The sequence below is a fragment of the Hevea brasiliensis genome, chromosome 1 (genome assembly GCF_030052815.1).
Source record: "Hevea brasiliensis isolate MT/VB/25A 57/8 chromosome 1, ASM3005281v1, whole genome shotgun sequence".
Classification (NCBI taxonomy): Eukaryota; Viridiplantae; Streptophyta; class Magnoliopsida; order Malpighiales; family Euphorbiaceae; genus Hevea; species Hevea brasiliensis.
In genome coordinates, this window is record NC_079493.1 from 27,378,351 (window position 1) to 27,395,804 (window position 17,454).

Sequence of the window (17,454 nt, forward strand, 5' to 3'; positions counted from 1 at the left end):
CATATTATCAATTACACTAATTTTATAATTAAATTCAAAACTAACATATTATGTCAGTTATTAATTTTTTTAAAAAATATATATTTATCTATTTAAATGTTTTTTCTCTCATATATAATTTATTTTATATACTTATAAGTAGTCATATATTATTTAAAAATTTTAACATTTTAAAATTAAAAATTAGTATTATAAATTTTAATCATATTATCAATTACACTAATTTTATAATTAAATTCAAACTTAACATATTGTGTTAGTTATTAATTTTTTTAAAAATATATATTTATCTATTTAAATGTTTTTTCTCATATATATAATTTAATTTATACACTTATAAGTAATTATATATTATTTGAAAATTTTAAATTTATATAATTTTATTATATATTATATAATAATTACATATTTTTTATAAATCAACAAATTTGATTTTTTTTACAATACTTTTCATTGGAATATATATATATATATATATATATATATATATATATATATATATATATATATATATATATATACACGAATTTTAATTAGACTTATATATTAATGCAATAAGAATTTTAGAAATATATCTATAATTAAAATAAAATATAAAATTATTTTATACAAAATATTTTTTTAAAGAACTTATAAGAAAGTAAAAGTAAAAGAAAATTTCAACCTGACAAAAATTAATTTATCTTTTTTTTTTACGTAAATTTAAATATAATTATATTAAAATATTTTTACATAAATTATAAGATAAATATAAAATTCTATTAGTATTCATTAAAAAGTTATCATAACATATTTTTATAAATAATTTATTTTTAAATTATTATTATTATTAAAATAATTCGGATATAGTATTATTAAAATGATTATTAGTTATTATTATTATTGAAAAGTAAATAAAATATTTATTATTGTATTAAAATATTTTTTACCTAAATAATTATATGATATAAATAAAAATATATTAGGATTCAAAAAAAAAATTATTCATAAAAAATAAAATATTTTCAATTTTTATAAATAATATAAATTATGAAGAGTATTTTTGATAAAACTATGTATATATATATATATAAATTATAAATAAATATTTTAAATTATAAAAAAATTAATTAAATAAAATTTAAGTATAAATAAGGTTAAAAATTTTAAATTTATATAAAATTTAAACTAATTAGATAATAAAAAAATATAATATAAATAATAAAATAATAAGAAAATTTTTAAAAAATTTCAATGTTTTTCATCCTTCATGCACACATATATATATATATATATATATATATATATTTATTATTTTTTATTTTTATTTTTTTTTCCATATGAAAAAGATACCTAAGCGAGTTTCCAAAATTCATGGGAAGACGGAAACAAAAATTTGAGCCATAGATTATCTCAAGCTCTCACCCTTCTCATCTCTTTGATTTGACTCTCTCTCTCTCTCTCTCTCTCTCTCTCAGCAACAAGAAGCTCTTTTACATAAGCCATCGCAAAGCCATTTCTTTTATTGGGTATGTAAATCAATGAACTCTATCCACACTCTTCCCTACTCTTCTTCTCCACGCTACTTCTTCACCCACAACTCCTTCTCTGTTAAACGCCGCCGTTCTCGCCATTCCCGACGGCACAGCACCACCAAGACCTTCGAAATCAATCCCGACAAGCGCTCTTTAGCTAACGATCATGTTAACGATACCCAAAGTCTCAAATTAGTTGTTGATGTTAACCAAATATCATCTCTAACCTCTTCTAGATTCCATCGATTTGTTTCTTTGGCGGAAGATGCTTATTATGACTTGAAGACTCTCATTACGGTAGACGAGAATAATCGGATTCTGTTCTCGTGTCGCAAATCGACTCTGCAGTTTACTGGCGCTTTGTTGCTTTGTGGGTTTGTTTTAGTTTCGACGATTAGGGTTTTAATCAAATTGTTGTTGGGGTTTAGGAGTAGGTTAAGGGTTCCGAGACAGAATGTTGTGGTTCGTAGGGACAGGAGTCTTGGAGGGAGAGAGGTCGTTGTAGCCACGACAGTGAATGACAGAGGACATGTGAAGAGGAAGAGTTCCAGGGTTCTGGACAATCCCCTTTCACTACCGGGTTGGGTTTTTGGTTCGGAGTTGGGAAGAGATGATTGGAGGAGTTATAGGGTAAGGAGCCAAGCGAAGTTGCCAAAATGGTGGCCAGTTTCAGTGGCCGCGGAGCAGGACCTGGTGGTGGATAAGCAGGAGTACCAGAGGGAAGCCAACAGATTAATACGAGGTTGGAGTCTTTTCAATTTTATCTAGTCCTATATCTCTTTGAATTAATGGGTGAGGTGTAAAGCAATATCAATAATCTGGTATTTATAACTTGGGTAGCTGTGGAGAAATTTATTTGTTGGCCCTCTTAATTTCATCTGGGAATGGTTATTGATTGATGAGGGTAATACTGAAAACTAAGGGCTTATGTGATTCAATTCCAAACACAAAATTTTGTGGAATTCAATTGAATAAATGAAGAATAAATTGTTATTGCAGGTTGTGTTTGTGCCACAAAATAAAAAATGTTATAGGTTGTGTGGTTTTGCATCTATCAACTTCAATAGCTAAAAAATTATGGGTTATTTGCAAGAAATAGTGAAGATTGGGGTTGAAATACAATGTTCATTCTATCATTTTAAACTTTAAAATTTGAAACCCAGATAATTTAAAATTTTTTATTTTTTTTTTGGTAATTTCTCTCTGTTTGACAAAATTTGTATAAGGTTTTAACTAGCTATAAAACAAACTTTATATTAATATATGGCTTGTATGAAATGGGTTGATAATATGTAAGAATTTCCAAGAAAAATTTTAGCTTTAAGTTTGAATTGTTTTAAGTATGATTCTCATATTGGTTTGTGTTTCCTTAATAAAAAAAGGGTAGGTCTTCAATTCCAATGGTTTCTAAAGTTTGAGAAGACATTGTACTGATTTAAAATTTGGGCATCAATTAGTAATTAACCCCAAAGATCAGGGGTGAGTGCGACATTATTTACTCTATTTATTTCCTTGATCTTAGGGGATTAATATGTCAAAATAATATTTGGTGAGGCGTCCTTTGAGGTTTGTTTTCTTGCAATCCCACTTTCCATATCTTGAGCAACATTTCTATTAAAATTATCTGTGATGAACGGATTCATTGCAAGTTTGCAACTATTCCATATCTAGAACAACATTTCTATATGTTCTTTAATATTATTATCTGTTATGATTCTATGCCTTAAAATCTTGCCTATGAGGTTGTTTTACTAGTATTTTATTGCTGGGCTTTCTCTTTGCTGCAGGTAAAAGATGCACATTTCTGAAATTTCAATAAATGCTATATTAATCATTTTTGTGCTAGTTACAACTCATCAACTTGATTTCCAGCAATCACGGACTATAAAACAAGTGGAAAGGATGTTACAGAGCATGATATAATTCAAGTCAGTGCTGCTGGATCCTTTTATTTGTCATTCTGATTCTTTAATTTCGCATAATAACATGATCAAGAACTTCTTGATTTTCATTGAGTCATCACATTTGTCTAAAAAGAAAAAAAGAGATATTGGTGTATGGTTCACATAATCCCTATTGCTAATACAATTGTCCAAAAAATAATGGAAATATCACATATGAAAATCCCATTCGTTATCTGATTCACTAGCCTCCTTTGTGGTGACCTTTTTAGTGGCCTTTGATTAGGTAAAATTTTCTGGTATTTTAATTTGGTTTGAGCTTACATCATGTCATTTCAAATGAGACCTTACACAAGATATCGAGTTTTGGTAGAGGAGTAGCTCTTTCTTTTGGTGGCATTGCTTTACCTTTTCTTTTATGGATCCAGTGTTTTTTCATTTGGATAAAATTAATGTATACGCAACTTGATTAATGAGCGTATAAGCATGGTTTTAAATCGCAGTCGCGGCCACATTCATGAGTAATGGAATGGGCTTATAACGATAGTAAAGTAACAGTAATGGCCTGTTGCTATGCAAAAAATTTGCAAAGTTTATAAAATGAATAAATATTTGAAGATATAATTAAAATTAAGATATACAACTAAATAATAAGTATAAATATATCAAATAAAGACATTAAATCTATCGTTTTTATATGTCACTAGCATTAATTAATTTAAAACCAAAATAACTAAGTAGATAGTAAATAACTTAGTAGATAATAAATAACTAACCTTATTACCACCAAAATGAGTCTCTAGAGTTTCTTGATTATTTTGACTGGGATAGTAAGACTGGGAGCTTTGATCATTAAATTAGGTTGTAAATTTACCATGTCATTTATAAAAGTTAATTTCAAGAGTTAATTTCATGATTATTTATTTTTCTTAAATTTTGTCATCTAATTGATAAATTACAAAACAGATTAATTTTAGTTTTTTAAAAAGTTACAATATTTTTTTTATTAATTTACACTTACTTGTATCCATTAAATTGACCTATTTATGCATTAGCTATAATAACTAGGTAAGAAACTACACATTTAATTTAAAGTTTAGGCTTTAAACTTACTTACCATTTACAATTTATGAAAATTAATTTCAAGAGCTAATTTCATGATTATTATTATTTTAAAATTTTATCTTTCCAAAACCTAAAAATTTCTTTGATATTATTTTCTAATTACTTATATATTTAGCTAAAAATAATTAAAAAAATAGTTAAAAATTAGAAAAAAAATAATTCACCCTTTGATCTCGTTCACTTCAAAAGGATCTTGTTTACTTGATGATCTATGCTCTTGAGCTCAAAAATTTGTAGAGAAATGAAGGATTTTACTTGAGTTCTTATGGAGAAAATTGAGAAAAAGTGAAGAGAAAATGAATAGGTGCTAAAATGAATGAGCCGAGATAATTTTCTGCCCAAAAAAAGGTTCCCATGTGAAATAAGTAAAAAAAAAAAAAAATCCAAAAATTCTCAGCTGGGAAAGTAATGGCCACTACAAGCGTTACTTAGTTGTCAATAACGGCCGTTACCTTAAAATAACGGCCGTAATGGCCTTTACAGTTACAATTTTAAAAATCCGTTATATAACGGTGGTAATGGTAACCCAAAATTCCTTTGGATAACAGCCATTACATAAAGTAACGGCTGTTATTTAAAACAGTGCATATGAGTGCATCAGGGGAGTTGCTGTAATTTGTGTATGAGTTTGTGAGCTGCTTCTTGTTTGTCTTGCTCAAGTTCACATTTGCCTTTCCATGTACTTTGAATTTATTTGGTTAATAAATTTTCTGCTAGAATTTAGTAGAATTTTAGAATTGGTTTCTTTTTTAACAATTGAAACATGCACTTATTATTTTGGTTGCTGATTCTCAATATGCAATGGACTTTTCTTTGCCTGTATGGGTGAGCAGTTACGTCGAATATGCAGGACATCTGGAGTGCAGGTTTCCTTTGACACCACAAATACACGGGATTCTTTCTATCGTGCATCTGTTGACTATGTTTTGAAAGTATGCAGCAGGTCTGAGGTTTAGGCTTGCTTAAAACATTTATTAGTTGCCAGTTCATGACTTTTGCTTCTGCTTGTTGTTTCTTACTTTTGTAACTTGCTTTGCAAGCCTACAGTGCCCCAAGTTACCATAATGTTATTCAAATTGATGGTGAAGATGCACAGCGGTTCATTGCTGGGCTTGCTGAAAACATTGGGCTTGAGAATATTCGTGCTGCTAGAATGGTGTCTGCAGCTGTTGCTGCTCGGACACGATCGTGTTTCTTACAGGCATGGGTAATGCTTCTATTCTTATCAGTAGTTCATGATCTTACTATAAGTAACTCTTGATGTGCATGCTAGCATTTGAATGAATAATGATTTCATGGACTTTTTATCAGCGTCGCACTGATGCTAAATTTATTTTGCTGCCATGCCAAAATTTTGGAGATCCTGAAATTTTTCGATGTTATATAGGATTTCCCTCAATTCTTTATTTATTTCAAATGATATTTTTAGAATACAATGGACAGAATGTCGCATCAATAGTTTGGGAACTCTAAATTTGATTGTACATCAGAACATTTGAGGAATACTCTCCAATCCCAGGATAATAGAGGAGGCAAATTTTACATGAGGGCTTTAGTTGAGGGTGGGCGATATCTCATCTCTGCCCTGGATAGGTACTTTGGTGAAAAATAATTGTAATTTTACTTGTCTTAGTACTGTTGCTCCTGTAACTCCTGTATGCCCATTACCATATCTAGCAGATGGTGCCTCTTTGCATTTGGCAGGTGCACTTGCAGTGGCACAGCCAGTTGACTTTTTTTAGTCATTGTTGTTATCTGTCACCATAACTATCTAAATATTGGGGATGGAAAATGGGTGATGATGGGTGCAAACTTAGGTGAGGAGTGTTTTGCGAGATTGTTTTATAATTAAACAGGCCTGGCATTTGTTGTTAGATCAACTTATCATGAGCTAGGAGAACCTATTTGATTGTCTTAGAAATTCTGCTTGATATATAATGTCCAGCTTTTCTCAAGCATGATGGGATTTTAATTTTGCTTTGCATTGTCTCTTCAATCATAATGAATGGGACAAAAAGGATGCTTTGTGACAACATTAATAACTTAAAATGGGCTACATTTATGTGAAAAAGAAGAATGGTTGTGGAAGACAGATGAATTTGTATTGGATGCAATGGAGAATTTGGCAGTTCTACCAACTGCCAATGCTGCTGGGCAAACTGTTCTTTTCTTAGTCGAAAAAGAAATAGGCAAAAAGGGAAGAAAGTGAGTAAAGAGAACAGAAGAAGAAATGAGCCTTCTCTCTTTGTCCAATTTTATTTACTTCAGCTAGATCCATTATCATCACAATTCACAGCTCTTCCATCGTTAGGTTTTAATTTTTAGGGAGATGGAGGGACAGCAGGGTGGAGAAACATTTCTTAGTTGACTTAATTTACTATCTTGCCTCGCCTTCTTTTTTCCTCCCAAAGTTCTATCCTTTCTTCTTTAAACAGTACGTCAGTGTTTATTTGCATGATGTTTGTATCTAAGACTTTTGGCTAAGGAACATGGGTTTTGATATCCTTGCCTCACTCTATGTTTGTATTTTTCGTTTATTTATTTATTTTTGAGGTGGGGTGGTTGGTTTAATATAGTTTGATAACAGTGAATAAAATTGAGAAACAATTTGAATCCTTTCTATGCATGTAAAATGCATTTTCTTCTCTCCAAAAGTCTGCTCCTTCTGAAGTAAAATAAAGTATCTGTTTTTATTTTTTTTTAATTTTACTTTTGTTTGTTTCATTAAGTTGCTGTTCTAACTGCTATCTATTTTGTGCAGGCTCTAGAAGTCCAAGGTAAACATTCTGAAGCAGTACTGGAACTGTCAAAGATATGCCTTGTTCTCCGAGCATTTCCTCCTGAAGAATCCTCAGTATGTTGTTGGTTTGCTGACTTTACTGTGCATTTTTCCTTTCTAATGGTTTTCTTTTTATTTTTAAAATTTCTTTCAACGTTATAAAAAGCAGTCTGTATATGCGGTTATCAGTGTTCAGTGGGGTAAATTGCACCAATGGTAATTGGTAACTAAACTAATTGCTGAATTCTGTTGTGATCACAACAAGAGGTCAATTTATTGCAATTAGGTCACTATCATTTTATTTCAATTAAATCTAATTGAACATATCATGATTAATCGATGAATTTTTAAATTTACAGTGGGCATTTTGTATAGTTTTCTTAGCTTTGTATCAAATGATTTAGGGTCCATAAGGTCAACTTATAGTATGTCACAAAGAAACTATTGCTATATATTGGTCTTGTGGGCCCTATGTGTTTTAAGATTAGCTTATTAAAACAATAAAAAAAATCTATTTGTTAGTTTTTTGTTAATGGCTTACTGAAATTTTTTCAGTTAAACCCAGTTGAAATAAAATTGAATTTAGATAACCTAATTGTAATAGATTGATCTTTTGTGATCTCAATAGAATTATATGATTCGTTTAGTGACCATTGGTGCAATTTACCCATATTCAGTGTGACAACAATCTTGCTGATAGTGTTGTATGCATTCTGTGTGCATGAATAAACCTATAAAAGAGAGCGCATGGTAATCTTGCTGTCAATTTTCTTCTGGTTATTAGGCCCTGGTGCTTGGGGGATCTTAATGACGATGTAATCTGTATTCTATGTGCTTGATTAAACTCATGGAATAGAAATGTCAGTTCTTCTTCATTCTCCCACTCAACTTAGCTACACACCTTTTATAGCTACCCACGTATTTTACAGCTACCAGTTTTTGCAGCAGTAGATTTCCTTGCTTTTTAATGTTTGCTATGGATTCAAATCTATTATTTGTTCTTCAAGATAAATACCTTGCCTCTTTTTGCTCAGTGCATTTGCTGGTATTATAATTTAGGCCAATGTTTTTTAATCATTGTTTGGAAGTGCGTGTAGAGTTTATTACACTTGTTTATGATCTGATGTTGCTCAAATGGATTTGTTATTTTGCAGCCTGAGATGGAGATGGTTGCTCGGGGCCTAGGAAAACACTTGAAAGTGGAGCAGAGGGAACTTTTAATGGATATGTATGTTTCAGTTTGCAGTGAAGAATCTCATAGAAGTGCAGCAGATGCTCTTGGTTTAGTATGTCCTTGTTCTTTCTTCTGCTGAATATATTTTCAAGCAACTGATGAACTGCAATGAACTTCTGGAATCATTTATATATATATATATATACACACACACACACCAAAGTACATGTTATTTTATTTTTATGTTATGCATAGAATAATCAGGAATTTTTCATTGGACTTAAATCTTGGCTACACATGAAGGACTCCTTAGCAGCAAGCATTTGTTAAAATGCGGATGTGCTATCTTGCATTTGACTTGCTGAATTCAGTAATTCTCTCTTTTGCATTGCAGATGCTCTCACCTAGAGGTGTTGGTGACCAACATGACAGCAAGCATACATGAATATTGTCTTGAAATACATTTTAATTTTTTTTATTATACATGTATTAATTGCAATTTAATAAAGGTCACCAATTAATCAATATCATTAATTTCTTGTTCTGAGTAATATTGTTCAGTTATTTACTCTGCAAGTGCGACTGTTGTCTTTCGTGGGTTGGTATGTTGGTGTTATTTGTCGGGTGTGATTACATAGAGTTCAAGCATATAAATTTGTAAATTCTATATATATATGTTTTAATTAATTTTATACACATTTCGATATTAATAATCTCTTTTATAATCTTTAATTAACGACATTTAACTACAATTTTTCATTAAAATGAATGTGAATTCGTTTAGATTTATTATTGAAAAAAAATATTAGCCAAGTCTTTTATTTACTTTATATTCATTGTATATTTTTATAATTAAACAAATCATTGTATCTATAAATTAAATTTACCTTATTAAAAATAAGGTCATCGTAATTATCTTAGTAGATTTTAATTTATGTTTAATATAATTTAATTATAAAAGTTTTTTAAAATAATTTTTTAAACTACTTTTTCAACGGCATGTAATTTAATTTCTTTTTAAACTTTTTAACTACAATCATAAAATGAAAGAGTTTTTTTTCAAAGATCATAAAATGAAGACTTGATTGATTATAAAAAAAATTCATACTCACCCCAAGTATAATATAACACCACCTTCGTCTAATTTTGCATAATAATTAAAAAAATATTAAATAATTTTATTTTTAGAAAAAATATATTAATAATATCTTTTGTCATTAATTTTATATTGTTAAAAAATAATTAATATTTTTTAATTTTCTAAAAGAAAATTAGAATGACAAAAGTAATTCATAATAAAATAATAGTAACAAATAACAAAATTTTTGCAGAATGTTTGTCACTATCAACATTCCAAAGAAAATTTTACACCGACGTAATCCATCCATCTCTTATGGTTGGCTACAACAATATTAAAATGGCGCCTTCTATTTTATTATTAATTTATTTAATAATGATTATTTACAATATTTTATTAAAAACAAACAAACTACAAAATATCCTTAACAAAGTTTAAGTAATTTGATCCAACAAACCATCAGGACAATGACTCCTTCAAAGCAATTAATTAAATCAACGGATTATTAGTTTTTTCTACCGAGTCAACTCGTCCTAGCTGGAGCCCGAGCCGGCTTTCTATTGGCCAGAGTCCGTCACTAGGCTGTTACCATAAGCGGTAAGGAGCCATTTTAATTGCTTCTAATAAAAAAAAATATTAATAATAAATAAGAAAAGAAAAATCATTTTTCTTCGCATAGAAGAAGTTATAGTAACTGACATTTCCTTTCTTCTGCTATTCGCTTGTCTCATCCTCGTCTTCGCTTCTCTCTCAAGCACGCATCACAGGTTCTCTCTCTTTCTTTCTCTCTATATTTTCAGTTCTGTTTGGTTCATCAGAAATATTAGTAGGAAAACAGCATCATGGAAACTTAGGGCTAATTTTGTCTTGCTATCCAATCAGAGCTTTTGTTTCAACATCTTTCTCTCTCTTTAGCCGCCTAAAATTATTGTTTCAATTTAATTTTCATCTTGCAGGTCATTTTAGAGGGCTTTCGAACGAAGAATCCGAGCTTCCGTTTTTTTTTTTCCAGATTTTGTCTAAGGTAAAACCGCGAATTGCATCATTTGCGGATCTTTTAAGATCTTATTATTTTCTATGAAAACCCTTGCTTGAAATGTTCTCGTGTTTAGTTGATTTTCAATTTGTTAGGCTCTTGTTTTCATTCTTCTTCAATTTGTGGTGTTGCAGTGAACGTAATCAAGTACTTGAAGCAACATCAAGATGGTTTCCTTTGAAATGAATGACCGCAAGAGTGAGTGAATTTTGATTTTCTTGCTTTGCAGATATGCTGTTTATATTTACATATAGATGAACAATTGAAGAAGAGAGAGGGTTTTGAAGTCGGTAGCAGATTGAGAAATTCTTGTTAGGCTGAAATTTACTTTTGGAGAGAGAGAGAGAGAGAGAGAGAGAGGTCAAGCAGGAAATTAAGAAATTCTTGTTAGGTTGAAACTTGTGGAGAAGCTCTATAATTCAGGGATCTGGAAAATTTCCATATGCTTCTCATTAGTTCCCCTTCCTTTATCAGTTTCCCTATTAAAAGCAACTTATCATAAGAGTTATAAGAGTTTTAACCAAAGTGTATCCCTTCTAACACCATGGTTTGAAAGGCAAGATTTACAAACAAAATGATGTTGAGATCCTTGATGAATGCTAGCTTAAGAGCTTGGTTATGATACGGTACGCATTTGAATTTGGCAATGTTCTTTCAGGATTTAGCATCTATTTGATGCATGATTATGTGAATTTCCTTTAAAAAAGAATATTGACAGCCATCTACATTGGTTAAATTCAAGGCTGTGCAATATAATGATTTTAATCAGTAAACTAACATCATACTTTAGGGACTTATATGTCATTCTTGTGTTCTAAAATTTTGATGTTTGTTCCTTTGAATGAAAAATTGGCTTGCTACAAGCATTTGCAAGTCTTTAGCAGATGCTAAAATTTTGCAGAACCAGAACCATTCGAAACCTTGGTTGACTTGAACCCTGGAACCGGCTGGTTCAGTCCTGAGCCAAAACTGGATTTTTTTCATTAAAAAAAAAATTGGACAATTGGATTTGATCAAAACCAGATCAAACTGGGTTGAACCAGAATCGAAATTGTGGGAGGACCTTAGGGACCGGTTCAGGTTCATACCTCCAGTGAACACGGACCGGCAGTTCTGGGCCAATTTCGGCTGTGGCCAGGCCTAAGTGCTTCTGTTTTGATGTCATTTAGATACAGTTAATTAAAGTGCTTTGTGGTCATAAAGCTTTTGAACCGTGGTATATTAATCAATGCATAACTGATCAAACTTATTGCAGCATTCCTTGAGGTTTCATGAATTGCTTTTTATGGACTCTTGTTACTGATGATGAATAACCTTTATGGTGGTGCTTCCAAGACAAATTAGCTTATGAATACAGAAGAAAACAATGAAGAAAAGAAATAGGTTGTTCTTTATATTCATGTGGTCTATATTGCCTGATTCTTATACCACCTATATTTTGCTGTTATTAAATAAAACAGAGATTGGGCTAGGATTGACAGGATTTGGCATATTTTTCTCTTTCCTGGGAATCATTTTCTTCTTTGACAAGGGATTACTTGCAATGGGAAATGTAAGTGCCTTGCTATTCATATACTGAAATATATATTTTGTGTTTTGCGTATCATGTCGTATTCATTTAATGTTCTTATTTTTTCTGTATGTGTTCAGATTCTTTTCATCTCAGGAGTGAGTCTAACTATTGGGCCAAAGTCCACTATGCAGTTCTTCATGAAACGTCAAAATTTTAAGGTGTACTATCCGCTCTCTTTTTCTATGTATCATGAACAAGTGTGCTTGCTTGTGTGCATTTTACAGAAGTTACATGCATTTCATATCCACTTCTGCTTTTCTGGTCATGCAGGGAACTATGTCATTCGGTGCTGGCTTCTTCTTTGTTGTCATAGGATGGCCAATTCTTGGCATGATTTTGGAAGCATACGGGTTCATTGTACTCTTCAGGTCAGTAAATATTTATCTTAATGTTATAGTATTCTGTTCATTTTTCATGGTTGATGCTGATGGGAATTTTGTGCAGTGGCTTCTGGCCAACACTGGCTGTCTTTCTTCAGAGGATACCTATTCTTGGCTGGGTGTTCCAACAACCATTTGTTAGATCGGTATGTTCACTTTGGAACTCAAAATATCTCCTTTTGCATTTTTTTGGTGCCATTCTCTTGCTGGTTAGAGTTTCTGCACTATTTGAGTTGAGACTGACTTTTGGTGCTATTTTGTTATCATAAAAGCATTAAAATAGATACAATTCAAGAAGAAGAAGAAGAAGAAGAAGAGATTGTTAAGATAATTGATCTAGGTGGTTCTATTTGATTTTCAAATGTTCAAAACTGAACCTGACCTGAATATTCAGGTTATGCCTTTTGTCAAATGGTTACCAACCTGCATGAAATTGGAACCTACTAATTTTGTGAGATTGGAGCCGGGTCATAAAATTCAACTAGTTGACTGGGTTTATGCGTAGACTCAGGCTTTAAAGTTGATATTTTTATACATGGGAATTTTGTGCACAACAATGTAGAGGGCAAGCTCAGTCTCAGTTGGTGAAAGCTTGAAATGAAGTTCAGTACATCCTTAGTTCAATCTTTGTAAAAACATGTTTATGATGCCAGCGTATGCACACATATTATGCAAGAGAGCATAATTTTAATATAAACAAGAGGCTTGTATGATTGTATTCCCATGAAGTGTAAAATTGTGCGCATGTTACTTGTGGAAGATGGAATACTTGATTTATTTCCAATGTTTAAGTCGTTGCACACTAATAATTTGGTAGTTGAACTCATTTCTTATTTTCTTTTTCAATTAAAATGTGCAGTTCATGGATCGTTACCGGGGTAGAAGAGTTCCTGTGTAAATGCAGAAACAGAGAAAAGTGCAACTGATCTTTGAGTTGGTCCATGTTCAAGTCCTGTAAGAAAAAAAAATAGTGTCTGGCTCAAGACCTAAATTTTTTTTGGTTTAGAGATGGATGGCTGTGCAATGTGCAATTCTGGGATTGAAGGGAAGTGCAACTAAGCTGCAGATAGGTCCATTTCCAAGTCCTTGTAAAAATATTTGTAGATTTTGTTTGGTTCTGTTTGCATGATTGTAGAAGGCTATTTTGATTTGATGACAAACCTTTTCTCTTTTTGATTAAAGGAGGAGAAGAAATGATTTCAGGTTTTCTTAATATTCTTTGGTTCTTTCTGTTCTGTCATTGCATAATGTAGAAAGCAAATGAATGATTTGATCTTAATGCGGATACTCTGAAGATGTTTATTGTTACACTACCATTGTGCATTTATGCTGAGTGGAATATTTTTGAAATTTTTATATTGACAATGTTAGCTCACTTTAATAAAAACATACTTTAACCATGTCAATATATTCCTATTGCTTTTTATCATTAAAATCTTCTTTTAGTTTAATTAAAACTTCCTTTTATAATAACAAAATATTTTTCATTACTTTATCTCTCTTTCTTTTGTTTAAGATATTAGGTAGATCCAAACAAAACCAAAATAGCAAATTCTTAATATTTTATATAATAATAATATCATTTTAGATAATAAAAAATAGTTAACTTTTTATTAAAAAGTTTAAATAATTTTTTAATCTATTGATAATATTGACTGTAAGACATAAGATATTAAAAAATAAAATTACTATAAAAAGTTTGTAACAGAAACATGAAAGAAAAGGAAAATTATCCTTCTTGTCTACTTTAACTTTACGAATTATTTCATAAAAGTAATTTAGTTTTATATTTTTTTAAAAAAATCTCATTTAATTTAGATTTGAAAATAGATTTCTAAAACTAAGTTTTACTCACAAGTTATTCAACTTCGTATTTTTTTAGTATTATCATTCAACTTTAATTTTTTTTTTCCTTAAAACTAAATACTCCCTCAACTTAATTGAAGGTTCATAGGTTGCCATAAACGAAAAATTATTTCTCTCTCCTCACATTTCTCCTAATTTTACATTTTCTAATTAAAATTTAATAAATTTCAAATATTTATACTAACAACACATCATGTAATACCAAAGAAATTTAAGAAATATATAAATTATTAATTTAATTATTTTAATATTTTTTAATACATTTTAAGATTTATTTTAACAGTTTTAAATTTAATTTTTTTTATTACTGAATTTGAGTGTATTTAATGTAATATTATTTCTTTGTAATTTAAAGGAATAAATTGATATAATTAGTGGCAGTCAGTAGAAAATATATGTCACGATTCGAATTCTGAGCCGGATTAGCACTAGGACTTGGGTCAGCATAAAATCCCAAAAACCCGTAGTAAGCCTAACTTTTTCTAGTCCAACCATAAAGCTCATCACTGTAGTCCAATTTTAAGAAAATAAATGGACAGAGCCGAGCTAAAAATTAGACTATTCAACGGAGAGTTTTAGCTCGCTCGATCTGTAAACTCAAAAACATATCAATTTGGGGAGCTAAGCTTACCCTCACAATCCTCAAGCAATTTAAATTATCAAATGGGAGCTTAGCTCTTTAATCCAAAATAATTTCTCATATCATACAATTCAATATATATATCCATGAAATAGGTTTACAAATTCAAAGGAAATAAATTATTACAGTTCCAAAAAGTTTAGAACTACTACTAACATATGCGGAGTTCTAAATTAGAAAATAAGGGAATAAAATCAAAATAAAACTTCTACTGGTAAATCTTTAAGAAAGAAAGTAGGTTAATCTCAAAGAGCCCTTCTGTCACCTGGGAAAAAATAGTTGAATAGGAGTGAGCGTTCGACTCATTGAGCAAGATATTGATTTTAAATGCAATTTCTATAACTATCTAAGTTTAGTGCATTCCTATGTATGAAATGCAACATACACACATATTACTAAACAAGTCAAACAATATTCGCACAAAAGATAATTTAGAGCACTCACACCTGTGTGTCATATCAATCATATTATATATATATATATATATATATATATATATATATATATGGGAGTTGATCCCCTATACAGCTCTCTTAATTCGAACCTCTGCCAACGAGATCGATTCAAGCTAGACTTTCTCTTAATAATCTAAATGCGGGGGTCAGTGAGATCAACTCAAAACTGTACTTACCCCGACTTATCCACAAAAAGGATGGGTCCCAGTGAGTCAAGCTCCAACTCTTCTACCTGTCCTTTCCATATCCAATATCATACCACACGGACGCCGACGTACGCACACAGCTTGAAATTACCTTAAGGTGATACCCACAACAAGTTCATCAAATAAAGATGTAATACAAACCGTGCCGAAGATTTGGTTATATACATATATTTATAAGTGAATGCATAGATATGCCTTGAATATATATATTAATATTGAAATTATAAATAAAATCAATATCTACTCACAGATCAATTAGAATTTACTGCAGTGGCTGGGCAGAAGAAGAAGGCTTACTCTGATTACCTAAACAATTATATTTATGACTTTATTAGCACAAATACAAAATAAGAATTTAAAGAGTCAAAAGATACCTTAATTTATGCTGGAAATCTGGCAGAATTTTTTCTGCACCTAGGATCTACCCAACCTGCAAAGTAGCTCAAACAACACTTCTATAACCAAAGGCCTCAAACCCACATCTCAACAACATCACATAGCCTCTTTTGGGCCTGCCAAACCAAACAAATCTCAAGTAATTACACAATTCAGTTATAAGGTTTAAAACTAACATTTTCCAAAAATCATCCACACCAGCTTCAAAAATTCTATAAATGTACCCAGCAATCCTTAACGATGCTATTAAGCTATTGTAAAAGGAATCATAATTTTTTAGCAATTCACAAATATTTTATGAATTTTATTCTAAATCCGACGTTAGCCAAAAAGGGCAATTTAGAGTTCGGGTTTACCTACGCTAATTCTGATACTTGAAATGTGTCTGGAGCATTTGAAAATGGTAGGACCAACTGTAATATTGATTATGTTTCGGGACGGGCCGTCGGGCAGTTGGATCTGGCTGAAAACTCTGTTTCGAGCATCAGTGAGCTATCATTTATCTAATCACACCTAAATGAAGCCTAAAAATTATTAATAATTATCATATAATTATATTTAATTTTCGAGCGTCAAAAAGTCAAAAATCTTACTAAGCGATTTGGATCGTCCGATGATCACCTTATTCAAACGGTGGCCGATCGAAGCGGCGTTGGTCCCACCTCGAAGGTCTCGATGCGTTGAGTCCATCAGTGGCCTCGGATTATAAATCCAACAGTCGGATCATCCTAGATCTGATTGGAAAGCTTAAAAAACCCGAAATTTCTCTCCTTCATATTTCAGTTATCCAACCACCAAATGCTATAAAATTGGTATCGAAGAAAGCTCTCGGAATAAGCTTTCCAATGCCATCAGAATCGCATTGATCGGATGTCAGATGAAGCCGGAATAGTGCCTTGAAATTGTTGCCCCTACGCATGCATTTTTCTCTCTCCTCTCTCATTTGCCACCGCTTTTGTTGTTGCTCCGGCTAGCAGGTTGGTCGCCGGCATCACCTAGGGTGGGGGGAACTCCTCGCTGGCAGTGGTGGTAGGTGGTTGCCAGAAAAAATGGAGAAGAGGAAAGAAAATGGGCGGGAAGAGGAGAGAGAGAATGAAAGGGGAGGGGGGGGGGGGGGTGGGAGGGATTTTATTGTTTCTTTTTCTTTTTTTTAATTTCGTGGAATGAATCTGGATATCAATATCGTCTAGATTCATTTCTGGAAATTTTCAATTCTTTTCTTTTCTTTTTTTTTTTTTTCTAATTGCATAATAATAATAATAATAATAATAATAATAATAATAACAAAAATTAATATACAATGAATAATATTAAAACAATATTTAAATACT

The 17,454-nt window shown here is 31.0% G+C and overlaps 2 protein-coding genes across 3 annotated transcripts; both read left to right on the top strand.

The window, feature by feature from the left end:
* The first annotated feature begins 1,339 nt into the window (after window positions 1–1,339).
* On the top strand, window positions 1,340–9,008 carry LOC131179159 (uncharacterized). The gene is made up of 7 exons (XM_058145196.1): window positions 1,340–2,256; window positions 3,387–3,442; window positions 5,374–5,483; window positions 5,588–5,747; window positions 7,302–7,394; window positions 8,474–8,605; window positions 8,888–9,008. Exons 1-7 carry the CDS (start codon window positions 1,521–1,523, stop codon window positions 8,936–8,938), a joined length of 1,338 nt encoding a protein of 445 aa, XP_058001179.1. The 5' UTR covers window positions 1,340–1,520; the 3' UTR covers window positions 8,939–9,008.
* A 1,191-nt stretch (window positions 9,009–10,199) lies between these two features.
* Window positions 10,200–13,773, top strand: LOC110635789 (vesicle transport protein GOT1). Of its 2 annotated transcripts, none has more exons than XM_058145207.1 (8): window positions 10,200–10,338; window positions 10,528–10,595; window positions 10,703–10,805; window positions 12,068–12,159; window positions 12,258–12,338; window positions 12,451–12,548; window positions 12,625–12,706; window positions 13,420–13,773. In XM_058145207.1, the coding sequence occupies exons 3-8, from the start codon at window positions 10,775–10,777 to the stop codon at window positions 13,456–13,458; spliced, it is 423 nt and encodes a 140-aa protein (XP_058001190.1). In that variant the 5' UTR covers window positions 10,200–10,338; window positions 10,528–10,595; window positions 10,703–10,774; the 3' UTR covers window positions 13,459–13,773. The 2 variants fall into 2 exon arrangements, with proteins under 2 accessions (XP_058001190.1, XP_058001183.1); XM_058145200.1 differs by having other exon boundaries at window positions 10,742–10,805.
* Window positions 13,774–17,454: the final 3,681 nt, after the last annotated feature.

Excerpts from the sequence above, each read along its gene's own strand:
- LOC110635789 (XM_058145207.1), top strand. The coding sequence starts at position 10,775 with ATGGTTTCCTTTGAAATGAATGACCGCAAGA. Across the intron at positions 10,806-12,067 it reads TGAAATGAATGACCGCAAGA|AGATTGGGCTAGGATTGACA; the intron begins GTGAGTGAATTT and ends TAAATAAAACAG. Across the intron at positions 12,160-12,257 it reads GATTACTTGCAATGGGAAAT|ATTCTTTTCATCTCAGGAGT; the intron begins GTAAGTGCCTTG and ends GTATGTGTTCAG.
- LOC131179159 (XM_058145196.1), top strand. The coding sequence starts at position 1,521 with ATGAACTCTATCCACACTCTTCCCTACTCTTCTTCTCCACGCTACTTC. Across the intron at positions 5,484-5,587 it reads GTTTTGAAAGTATGCAGCAG|TGCCCCAAGTTACCATAATG; the intron begins GTCTGAGGTTTA and ends GCAAGCCTACAG. Across the intron at positions 8,606-8,887 it reads CAGCAGATGCTCTTGGTTTA|ATGCTCTCACCTAGAGGTGT; the intron begins GTATGTCCTTGT and ends TTTGCATTGCAG.